Source organism: Trichogramma pretiosum, unplaced genomic scaffold, assembly GCF_000599845.2.
Source record: "Trichogramma pretiosum strain Unisexual culture from Peru unplaced genomic scaffold, Tpre_2.0 scaffold13, whole genome shotgun sequence".
NCBI lineage: Eukaryota > Metazoa > Arthropoda > Insecta > Hymenoptera > Trichogrammatidae > Trichogramma > Trichogramma pretiosum.
In genome coordinates, this window is record NW_019641606.1 from 1,478,129 (window position 1) to 1,490,137 (window position 12,009).

A 12,009-nucleotide genomic window follows, 5' to 3' on the forward strand; every position below is an offset into this window, starting at 1 on the left:
ACACGTGCGTTTGAGCGTTTCCTCTTCCACATTACACATACCCGGCGGCAGTCGGTTTAACCTAGACTCTCCGTTCTTCATGCCTCGAGTACTCGCACACTCGCCGCACGTGCATGTAGGATCGTAGACAGACCACAGCCTATAGAACAAAAACTAGTTTAAATTTGTGATAAACAATTTGCGTTTGCCATTCGTTTGAAATGGCGAGCACCACGTTGGCGGAACAGCTGAATAAGCTGAAAACTCCGCAAACCTCCTTGTTGCTGCAAGACAAGTACAAGCCAAGTTTGCTGTTCGATACAAAAGAAGCATCCAAGTTGGATAAAGATGCTGTCTATAAAATTGGTAAGTAACTTCCAAAGATATTGATTCGATTTTATTGCTCTTGAAAATTACTACAATTCATGTTTGTTTATCATTTAAGGTGTTAGTGGTTTGAATGAACTTATCAAATTCAATGAGCAATTTGAGGAATTTAGCAAGACGCTATTTTCCATTGCCTCTATTGGCTTTGAGCGTTCAGTTCAGGACAGAAAAACCAATAGTAAATTAAATTCTGATATTGAAAGATTTCTTGTTTTAATATCACCACATTTTATATTGAATTCTGCTCATAAGGCATTAGAATGGCTCATACACAGATTTCATATTCATGATTTTAACAAAGATCACTTTATAATGATGATCTTGCCCCATCACGACAGACGGATATTTGTCAGGTAAATATTTCATACTTGACACTGTAAATTAATTCATTTTTGAGATATATTTATAAGTCAGTATTTTAATACTATATATTTATTGTAGGGCACTTCAAATTATTAATTTATCAGACCCAGCAGACAAATGGGGTTGGTTAAGACCATTAAAAAAAACAAGAACTCCTTTACCATTTGCTTCATTAGTGCACGAAGTATCTACAAACAATGGCTTACTTAAACAAATTTGCGAATATGTCATTTTTGCCACTATGACATATGGAGAGAAAGCTGACAATTTGAGAACAATGTACTCTTTCTTCACTTCAGTTATCATAATGACTGTTGACAGATCAGATATTACAGATGTACAATTTAACCATATATTACCAGCATTAGTGAAAGGCCTAGGAAGTCAGGTATCAGATTTTGCTGCTAGTTCTTACATGATTTTAAGCAAACTTATTACTAAAGTCACTATTAGAGATGAAACTATGGATTTACTTATCTTAAAAGGTATAAAAAAAGTTCATCCAGATCTTCATAAAGAAATTGTGCTTCTTATGTTGCATTTGTATAATAATCCATTTAATTGTTTATCAAGAGTTTCTGAAACTTTAATGGTGAAGTTATCAAAAAAAACTTGGTTTGTTGAAACTATTGTGGAGGTAAAAAATTTAGGAGTCAATATTATTGATTTCATGAATACATTTTTGGAGACAGCTTTCAACTATATTGCAAAATCTTCTGGAGATGAAGAAGAATCTGGATTAGAATTAGTTACAAGAATTAAAAGTGTAGTTGAAGATATTTTTGATAAAATTAATTTTGATGATAAAGAAATATTGTCAATTTTAGAAAATACTTTATCAGAAGATGTTGTCTCTATGAAAAATGCTAAAGTTACTAGAGACTTTTTTGATAAAATTTACAAATCAATTGAGATTAGGTATCCAAAGGCATTTGACAAATTCTTACAAGATAAGATGAATCCTGAAGAGTCTAGTGCACAATCAAGGAATATTTTACGATTTTTCATTTCTTGGTATTCAAAAGCTGATGATTCTTTAGATGTATTCATTGGGTTGAACCATAATATTCCTGAAAAGAGATTGATGGCCATTCAGCATTTGGGCAAGAAGAATCCTGAAATTCCAGATAATCTTAGTGATATAGTCAAAAACTCTCTTATGGCTAGGCTTAATGATGATGATGACAGAGTGGTAAATGCTGTTATAAATTTACCAATAAGTCTCCTTCAGAGTACATTTGATATTGATATTTTGAAAACTCAGTTAATTGTTCTTCTATCCAAATGCCATATAAAAGAAAGAAAATTTTTGGTTAAACCAGCTCTGAAAGTTTTGATCCATCTTTGTGTTGAGAAACAAGATGAAAAACAAGATACTTTTGTATTCTTAGTGGTTTTGCCTTACTTGTTTCCTATCAAAGAAGAGGATGTAGATATTTCTCTAGAAATTTTAAAATCAGATTTAGCCAAGAAAAATCCATATTTAAAGGCTGTAGCAGAAGAAGTAAAAAGTACTCCCAGTTCTGAAACTTTGAGAACAGCAGCATTTCACTACATTCTGAGATCAGAGTTACTACCATCAGCATCTAATATTTTGTTAGCAATTAAAGAAGAGTTGTATGAACCAGATGCAGCATCAGTTTTCTTTAACATGATTACTTTGGGATCAGTATGCAGAGTTCCATCTGAATCACTTTCTGACCAAACAGCAATAAAAGCTATAGAAATGGCTGAAGAAATGGTGAAAAAGTATCCTAATATAAAGCCTTTGAAAAATGCCACTCAAATTAATGCAGAAAATCTTGATGCCGCTATTATTTATTTGGAAAAAGGATACGTACCTCTACAAGTGATAACATATGTTTTAGAACAAGTGCATAGGCGATTAAAGTCAGATTATTATAAAAATTATTCATTTGATTTTGAAGATGATTCTAATTGTAGTCAATTAGTTCTTAGAATTGTAGAGATTGTTTTTGATGCAATGATTCCTCGACATAGATCAAACCATGCTGAATTTGTAGCACATTACGAATGGTATTTATCAATTTTCTTTGAAATACATTTCAAAGATGTAATAGAACGAGTTCGATTTTTATCGCAATTATTCATCTCGCCAATGAAAATTCAAACATCTTTATGTTCCATGAAATATTGTTTGAAATTTTTAGATGACTGCGACTCTTATCAATGGGCTTTTAGTGACAATATTTTAATGACTCATTTGTTGCTAGTACTTGGCAGTGAACATGAACAATGCAGAGAAAGTGCAATGACTTTATTGAAGAAACTTTCTCAAACATTTAATATTGCCATGGAAGGATTTTCAGTATTGATTTCTGAATTGATTAATCGTAAAGTGGAAATTACAATGGATCCTGAACAACTTCCTCTTGTTTTGTATACACTTTTATCTCCTGATCCAGATGTGATTGATAATTTAAGACCTAGTATACAGAAGAAAATGCAAACAATAAGAGAGATATTTATAAATGAGGTATTAAACAAAGAAGTACCAATGCACATTCGAGCTCAACTGCTAGAAACTCTTACATACGTAAATGGACCTGCGATTCTTGAAAAACTGGTGCCTTTGGGATCAGAATTATTGGAACAAAAAGATCTGGAAAAAAAATCTTGGTCGCAGTTAGCATTGAAGAATATCATTCAAAGATTTGACAATACCACGGTAGAGTCACTCAAGAACAGCAAAGTTTTTGACTTTTTCCTAAAGTGTATCTCCGATGATAAAACACAGATTTCTGCCAAGAATGTTTCACTATTTGTCAGTGTCATCGCCATGAAACAAATCGACGAAGTCTTTTTCGATAAACTCGGCGAAATCTCACCGAGCGTCCAGAAGGAGATACTGTCGAAACTCATCGACGTGTTCATCGATTGCAACGCCGCACCCATCATAAACGCCATTACGAAGTCAGTGAAGAAAATCAGGATCGACGCCCAATTCGTCGTGGACGAGCTCAAGATCATGCTGACGCCCGACGAAAACGAGTCCCAAGCGGCCAACTCGACGCTGAAAAAACGACGAAGCCTCGCCAGGATGAGATATCAGTTCGACTCGAAGGTCGTCGAAACAAAGAAATGGAAAAGAGGAATCACATTGATGGAATTCGTGCAATTCTCGCAGAAGAACATGGAGAATAAGCAGCTCTTGGCGCCCGTGCTCTTTGACGTGTTGAAAACGACTCTTTGCTTCGACGAGCAGAGCCCCGTCGAGTACATCAATCAATTGGTACTGTCGACCATCCACCATCTGGCCGTGGAATCCATTCACTTTGAGAATCCTGACGCAAAGGTCGACATTATATCCCAGTGCATCAGAACATCGCAGAACCCGCAGACTCATCATCACGCCCTGTTGGTGCTGGTCGAACTGATCAAACTTGCCAACGTCCGAGTGGCGCTGCAAAACCTCATGCCCATCTTCACGTTCATGGGCAGCACCGTACTGCGCCAGGACGACGCCTACTCGATTCAGGTCATCTGCAAGACCATCGACACCGTCGTGCCGATCATCAGTTCCAGCAACAACACCAGCCACATCTGCGAGCTTCTGCGACTGTTCATCACGTCGTTGCCGGACATCCCCGAGCACAGACGCGATCCGCTGTTCACGAAGCTTCTCTTCTTGCTGGAGGATCATCTGCACCTCTACTACCTGCTGACCTTCGAGAATAACGTGTACTCGAAGAAGACCTCGCAGTCGTCGACCTCCGAGCCGGACTCGGAGAGGATGGACTTTGCCCTGACGATATCGCACAAATTTCCCGTTGACAAGATCATGGACGTTGCCGTGAAACTGATGCAGTTCGCGACCAAGCTACCGGCCGAGGTCGACGACAAGGACAAGAGCAAGTGCAACGCAGCGGTCAAGCACATCATCGACATGAAGAACACCACGGCCAAACAGCTGCGCCACTACAAGTACACGCTGGTCCAGTTCTTGGCCAAGCTGCTGTCCAACACCGAGTTCGTCAATCGCATCGCCGAACTGCCCGAGGAGGAGATGCTCCAGCTGAATCCCTACTACGACGACATCATCGTCGAGCTGGTCATTTGCATCAAGACGACGTCCAAGCACGCTCACTTGAATCGCGACAAGCCCAACGGCAAGTACTGGAAGGTACTGCTCAACGGCTTCTACGACGTGCTCGACCAAGTGAACTACTTGCTGCCCAACGACATGTTCACCACCAGCATTGCCAGTTTGATCAATCACGAGTCGCTCGTGGTCAAGCACAAGATCTTCGACCTTCTCAACGCTCGATTGGTCCAGAAGAAATTCAACGAGGACGATTACGACAGCTTGGTGTACCTCATGCAGCCCATCAAAGCCGTCTTCGAGGAAAATCAGAAATCCCCGAGCCCCGAAATGGAGCACATTCAGCAGACGGCTTTGATCTCGCTGAAGCTGTTGGCCAAACTCTTGGCTGGCAAACATCCGGAAGACTTCAAATCGGTCCTGGAGTTAACGACGAACCTCGTGAAAAAGCGCGAGGGCGGTGTGCGCGCCAGCGCGGTACTCTGCCTCGCCGAGCTCTGCAGTTCCATGCGCGTCCACGCCATTCAGGCTCTCAACAAATTCATGCCGGCTCTCATCAAACTTCTGAACGCGTACCCGCACGTAGAGGTACCCGACGCCACGACCGTCAATTTGGTCTACGCCCTGCAGAAGATCGTCGAGTCGATCGGCAACTTTTTGTCCATGTATCTGGACCAGTTGCTGTCGGGCCTGTCGAAGCTCAGCAACTTCTATGCCCGGAGCGAGCACGCCAAGAGCGCCATGCTCATCACCCGACTGCGAGCCACCACTCAAAAGCTCTCCAGCTCCACTCCTCTGAGAGTCCTGCTGCCAGCTGCCGAAAAAACTTACAACAAAATGCTCGAAGCCAAGAATTACCAGCACGTGCCAGCTTTGATGACGATCTTGGCCGAGTCCTTCGGCTCCGTGAAAAATACCGAGCTCTCCCACGCGGTCCCCGACCTAACCAACTTCTTCCTCAAGGTGCTGCAATTCCGCGAGGAGGTAACGGTCAACGACAGTGACATGGATGTCGACGGTGAGGTGACGCTCGCCGACGTCACTTGCGTCGAGAAAAGCGCCAGCCAAGCCGTCGTCGCTCTGGTGCTGAAACTGAGCGAGGCCACCTTCCGTCCCTTGTACTACAGACTCTACGATTGGGCCGCCAGGAATCCTCAATTCAAGCAGAGAAACATCACTTTCTACAGATTGTCGGCCAACATCGCCGAGTCCCTCAAGTCTCTCTTCGTCCTGTTCGCCGGCGCCATTGTCAAGCACGTGTCTAACTTGCTCACGGCCAACAATGTGCTGACCAGCAGCGAGGAAAAGAGCGAGGCCACCCTGGACGACGAGGCCAGCCAAATGGAGCTCATACAGGAAATACTGCTGACTTTGCGCCGTGTGTTCACCTACGACGGCCACGACTTCGTCAACCAGGAGCGATTCGACATACTCATGCAGCCGATCGTCGACCAGATCGAGAACACCCTCGGCAGCCGAGAGCAGTACGAGGCCCGCATGAAGGAGTACTTGGTGCCGTGTATCGCCGCCTTTGCCAATGCCACACCTGACGACTCTCTGCACAAGCAGCTCACCTACCAGATTTTGCTCAAGACTAGAAATACTAATCCATTGGTTCGCAACACAGCTCTCAATGCTATGGTAAGTGTCGTTGTTTTTTTTTTTATTTGTTTTTCAAGTATATTATTTTCCATTAAAACCGAATTCGAAATTAATGTTACTTTTTTTTCTTTAACAGGTTGAAATTCTTAAAAAGCTTGAGGAGGACTTCTTGCCACTATTGCCAGAAACAGTGCCGTTCCTTGCTGAACTTCTCGAGGACGAGGATGAGACGATCGAAAAGAATGCCGCAGAAGCTGTACGCGTATTCGAAGAAGTACTTAAAGAAGATCTACAGAAGTACTTTGAAAAGCATTAAATGTCAAGCATGTTCACTATTTAATATATAAGCCTTAGTCGTAGTTTTGTACATAAGTGTATGTATATATTGTAAAAAAATAAGCAATTTTTTCTAATTTAATTAAATATTTTTATTATTATTTTCAAAATTCAACGCTCCATTTCCATACACCGTAATTGAAATTAACTTTTTTGACGCTGGTTTATGGCATAATCACTCGTGATGATCTATGGATTCTGTTGAAACAAACTTGAAAAAACAATATCACTTTTTAATTTAAAAATTTAATACGTTGGTCTGGTTAAAAAATCCATAGGCCTATTTGTGCTTATAAATTTTTCCAAATCTTTGATATTTTTAATTTTTTATTAGCATCGATCTCAAAATATATGAGTCAGGAAATGTAGGTAATTACATGCAAACACACGAATTTTCGTCGGATAATTAAAAAAGTGAAAATAAATTTCAAGTTACCAAAAGTGCAAGGGTTGTGAAGGTTAATGAAGAAAAATAAATAAAAATAGTTTAAGTATTATTGTATATAATTTAATTTATTACAATATTATATTTGTATAGGAATACCTCAAGTCTCTTCATACATTCTCACCATCACATTATCAATAACACATTTCGAAACATACACAGTAACATCCACTATTTAGATAATAGCAACATTGATTATATATTCAATTAATTTGAATGATTTTTACGCAAATTATAGATATATTTATGACAGTTCTTGCTTCAATCTGTTACAAATATCGAAGATCATTAGCTATTTTAAAAGCAGAAAACGAATTTAACAATAAAATAAATCAATGCTATTTTTCAATGAAAGTCACTGTAAAGAAGTTGCCTAAAAATAATAATATTAAGCTTAACATTTCGAATAAAAAGTTCAGTTTTCTACATTCTTTAGCTTGAATCATCAATTTTTGTAAAATTCATTGAATACAAAACAATATCAGCAACTATCCTCTTTATCGTCCTCGTTCTAGAACGAGGAGGTAGAGATGTGGCTTGTTTTTCCATTATTGTTCCTTAATTCGCGGACACAAGTTTATTCATAAACATTTCGGTCTCTTTTTTCATTCACACATAAAAAATATGTCACAATAAGAAATAGAGCTTATATTCTCGTGATGAATGATTTTAAAAATAAAAAAAGATGAACTGTTACTTTAAAAATGAAATGTCATTGTTACAATTATCCTTACATTTAAATCACTTACATATACTTCGTGGATTCCCAAAAATATTAGTTTCAATTGAGGAATATCATAAAGCTTTGAAAATTTTTCTTTCAACATTCAATCTATTAAAAAGTTACATTAATATTTAATCTACAAAATTTATTTTCTCACAAGTGAGTAAATATTCTCTATGAGCTTATATCATTCTTCAATCTCTTGTGCATTCTATTCAAAAAGTCGTTTCGATCATTCGTTTGAACTTATACTCTGGCATAAACAGCAAAGAATCAATCAAACAAGATTATGATACTTTAACAAAGTTTTTACATCTTGACTCAAGTTTTTAGTTTATAGTTCATTATTTCAACGAAGGCTCAAATTTGAAGCATGATGTACAAATTGCTAAATTACCAACACAAATAGATTCAAATATTAATTAGGTTACTGAAGTAGCGTTCTGAAATACTTCTATTTCATTTTATATAAACAATTCATTATTTATACAGATTTGAAGATGCATAGATTGTGTAAACAACTCAATCGGTAACATTTATAAAATTCAATTCATACACAAATTCTTAACTGTATTGACAAGAAAAGCATCTTTACATCATTGATACTTATACTAATTCGTAAGAGTAATTGATATCATTTTAAAGATGTTTTTACTTAAATTCATACTTTTATGAGTGACAACACTAAGGCACGAATCAGAAACTGACGTTTAATAAAAAATGAGAATCTTTGCTGTTCAAGGCATGTACGTTTCATTAATACAGATTCACTCTGATTATAAAATTCTACATAAATTGGAATCAAGGAGCTACATTCCAAGTAGCTGGAAAAGCTCATGTACAATTTCATAACGAATACATCTTTTTCACATACTAACAAATTAAGCAAATTTTGCATAAGATGCTGATTAGATTTTTTCAGGATAATTTCAAGAACACAAAACGAATTTTTTATAACAATATACATAGTACATTTAAATAAACATTTACATATAAACACGTACTTAAAGTCATAATGTAATTAAGTACTATAACAAGTTTGAATTCAACAGTCTTCTTACAATCTACCAAAAGACATTCAATATAATTTTGTTCCAAATCATTTTTTCTTACTGAATTTATAACTCTAATATTACAAGTGATTCTTGTGATGATCTTAGATAATAGAACTTTTTGAAGTGTTCTTTAAATTTTTTTTTCTAATCTGGCAGTTTTATCTATAATTAAGTTAATAGCAGAAAAATCTATAATACAAATGGTCATGTTACAAGAAAAATCATGACTCTGCGAAGTTTATTGAGCAACAGTAGCAAAAGAAATGCCGTGGAAAAATAATAAGAAAATATACAAAAATAATAAGTTTGATCATAATACATTTTTGGAACCCATGCTCATTTACTCACACATCGGACGAATATTTTGTTTGGCATTTTTCTTTCAAAATGAATGCGGCATGTCATATGGACATCCCATTCCTTTAGAAATCAAATAAACAATTACAATAGGAAACATTGCAATTGTCATCACATGAAGGACTCATTCACGTGTCCTGTTGATTATTTTTTCTTCGGCACAACAATCTCTTTTGTTATCACAGTTGTTTCAAACCAAAAAATTGAAAGTTTCTTTTACTTTACGAAATTGAATTAAATCAAAAATCAAGTTGATACTTATATCAATTCAGATAAACGAAGAGTAACAATTTTTCAGAATGAATTTGTTTTAAACTTCTAAGATGTCATCATTGATTAGAAGAGTAACTTGGTACGAGGTACAAATATAAACATTATTCTAAGCTCTAAAATTCGATTAAATATTGAATTACATAGGCATTATTTACAAATTATCATATAATAATCTTCACCCTTGGTTTTTAAATTTTTGGGTAAATCGATGTTTAGGATAGTTTAACCGGTGGCATCAAGTAACAATAAAATCAGTCTCGATAATGTTTTTGACAAATGTAATTGAATATTTACTCTTTACTAAAATAATGAATACTGAATGTGCAGCTTTGCCCTTTTCAAAGCATCTTTGAAAATATAAAAGTAAGCAAACACGGTCTCTAAGAATAAAAGCTTGGAAGAATTTTTCTAAATTAATAAAAAATCAGTATTTTAGCAGTTGGATAAATGACGAAAAAAAAAACAATGATTGACATACTTATGCACGATACACCGCTAATAATTTAAGTAAACTTTGAACGATTTTGTCGAGGCAACAATAAATCTAAGGGAGACGCGAAACGCTGCAAAGTAACAAAATAAACGAGACACAACTCGCGTCGACTGCCTCTCGATTGTTAAAAATAATTTACACGAATCTCTTTATACGAGTCATCTGAAAATACGTCAACCTCGTACCAAATAAACGAAAATTCACGAACAAGAACGAAGAAGAAGAAGAAGATTCAAGCCTCGTCAGTCTCGTGCGACTGCTTAGGCGCTTTTGATTTACGACCCAGGAGCTTGCGAAACGACGACGTCCACCGGGAGCGCGTGAAGTTGCTGCCGGGCCTCGCCAGTGCGCCGTTGGCGGTGGCGGCCACGTCGCCGGCCTCGCTGACCGACGACTCGCTGATTTTGCGACTGCTGCCGCCGCACTCGTAAGAGCGAGATCGCCGATCGCCCGTCTCCGATGAGAATCTGCGATAAGAGACAAATTAATAATCGTCAGCCCCCAAGCTGGAGCAAGGAAAGATATATGGATTTGTGAAAGAGTTTGTTACGCTTACCCAGAATCTGATGAGAAGGCTCGAACGGCCGGCGGGGCGCTGGACACGGTGGACGACAACGACGCCTCGTTGTTGACCACCTCGTTGGAGTAGACCTCGTCGTCGGAAATACTGGTAGCCTCGTCGTCGATGAAGCTCATGCCGCGATCCAGGGGCGAACTCGTGCGCAGAGCGTCCGAGGACGCGGGACTGGCGGCGCCGACGATGCCGATCGTCGAGGACGGCGAGCTCGGACGCAGCCACGTGCGCAGATCTTGAAGCGGAGCTTGCAGGCATTTGAACAGCTTGCCGCTGCAAAAGAAGCCAAGAATCAATCTCATCCTTTCATTCGACCCGACAGAACAGACGAAAGGAGGAACGGGGAAAAAAAACTTACTCCTCGCGAAAGTCGTCGACGTCCTGGAAGGTGCGGCGCGCGTAGGCGCACACGGAGCACCTGCGTCTTCGCCGGCAATTGGTCGCGTGCAGCGCCGCGGCTCGCAGGTGTCGCGCCGCGTGCCTCAGCGAGTTGGCCTCGTGGGCCAGCGCGGCTACGCCCTCCTCGTTGCGACGGCGCTCGGCCCCGAGCTCGTCCTGCTCGGCGCGCAGTTTGTTCTTCAGCGCCTCGTTCTGTGTTGAAAAAAAAAGACAACGCAGATGCATTATTACTGTTTCGAGCCACGTTTGAAACGGATTTTTACGAGCTGTGCGCGCGGCGAGGATTACGTAAAGTTTAAGTTGCGGCACGATATTATATCGTCCGTTCTGAATAATAATATTGTGTTCTATTTGGTAATACGTTCGAGGCGTCCTCGATGCTTTGAAAAATTGTTACGATTTGCAATTGAAATACGAGACAAGGGCACGAGATATTGACTTATTTTTATATTTTCTCAAGATTTCTACGTAGGAGGTAAATTTCTTCAAAGCCATCTTAGTTCATTCATCGCGAAATAATCTAATTCTTCATTGCTGTCAATTTAATATTAATCTTGCAAAATTCAGTGCAAAAAAATTACTCACGCGTATGATCGTCTTGTACTTAGGCTTGCTTCCGTCGAAGCGCTCATCAAAAACGAGTATTTAGTTATGGTCGCGCGGCAGGTCTCTCGCATTATTAGTGCAGAAATTGAAGATGTAAAAAAAAAAGAGGAGGAACAGTGCGTAATCTCTAATTGGCATCGTTCTCCAGTGGCTCGCCGATTCAGGTCTAGCATATCAACGCCGCTATAATACGAACCGAAGCGAATCCCGTCACGCGAGTTTTAGCATCAATCGGCGCGAGATAACGCGGCGAACGACTCGAGCTTAATGCATGCACGCGTCTTATTACGCGGCTCGGCGTGGCATACACGTGGATCAATTGATATTTATTTATAAATGGACGGCTCGTATCA

The 12,009-nt window shown here is 39.0% G+C and overlaps 2 protein-coding genes across 3 annotated transcripts in view; one reads left to right on the top strand and one right to left on the bottom strand.

The window, feature by feature from the left end:
• Positions 1–83: 83 nt before the first annotated feature.
• Positions 84–7,232, top strand: LOC106652118 (HEAT repeat-containing protein 1). Its single transcript, XM_014370903.2, has 4 exons — positions 84–345; positions 425–719; positions 808–6,433; positions 6,531–7,232. Exons 1-4 carry the CDS (start codon positions 201–203, stop codon positions 6,708–6,710), a joined length of 6,246 nt encoding a protein of 2,081 aa, XP_014226389.1. The 5' UTR covers positions 84–200; the 3' UTR covers positions 6,711–7,232.
• A 1,116-nt stretch (positions 7,233–8,348) lies between these two features.
• The window catches only part of LOC106652135 (macoilin-2-like), a 43,145-nt gene continuing 39,484 nt past the window's right edge, over positions 8,349–12,009 (bottom strand). Inside the window, exons 4-6 of one of the 2 annotated variants that reach the window (XM_014370931.2) lie at positions 11,029–11,242; positions 10,634–10,851; positions 8,349–10,544 (exon numbers count right to left, since the gene is read on the bottom strand). In XM_014370931.2, coding sequence (XP_014226417.1) covers positions 10,353–10,544; positions 10,634–10,851; positions 11,029–11,242 — 624 coding nt within the window. In that variant the 3' untranslated portion in view covers positions 8,349–10,352. Of the gene's footprint in view, positions 10,545–10,633; positions 10,925–11,009; positions 11,243–12,009 lie in introns of both variants that reach the window. The other variant, XM_014370930.2, reaches the window with a different exon arrangement.

Bases quoted from the DNA above. Each gene is read 5' to 3' on its own strand.
- LOC106652118 (XM_014370903.2), top strand. From the start codon at position 201: ATGGCGAGCACCACGTTGGCGGAACAGCTGAATAAGCTGAAAACTCCG. The intron at 720-807 runs GTAAATATTTCA...TATTTATTGTAG, and splicing joins GACAGACGGATATTTGTCAG to GGCACTTCAAATTATTAATT. The intron at 6,434-6,530 runs GTAAGTGTCGTT...TTTCTTTAACAG, and splicing joins ACACAGCTCTCAATGCTATG to GTTGAAATTCTTAAAAAGCT.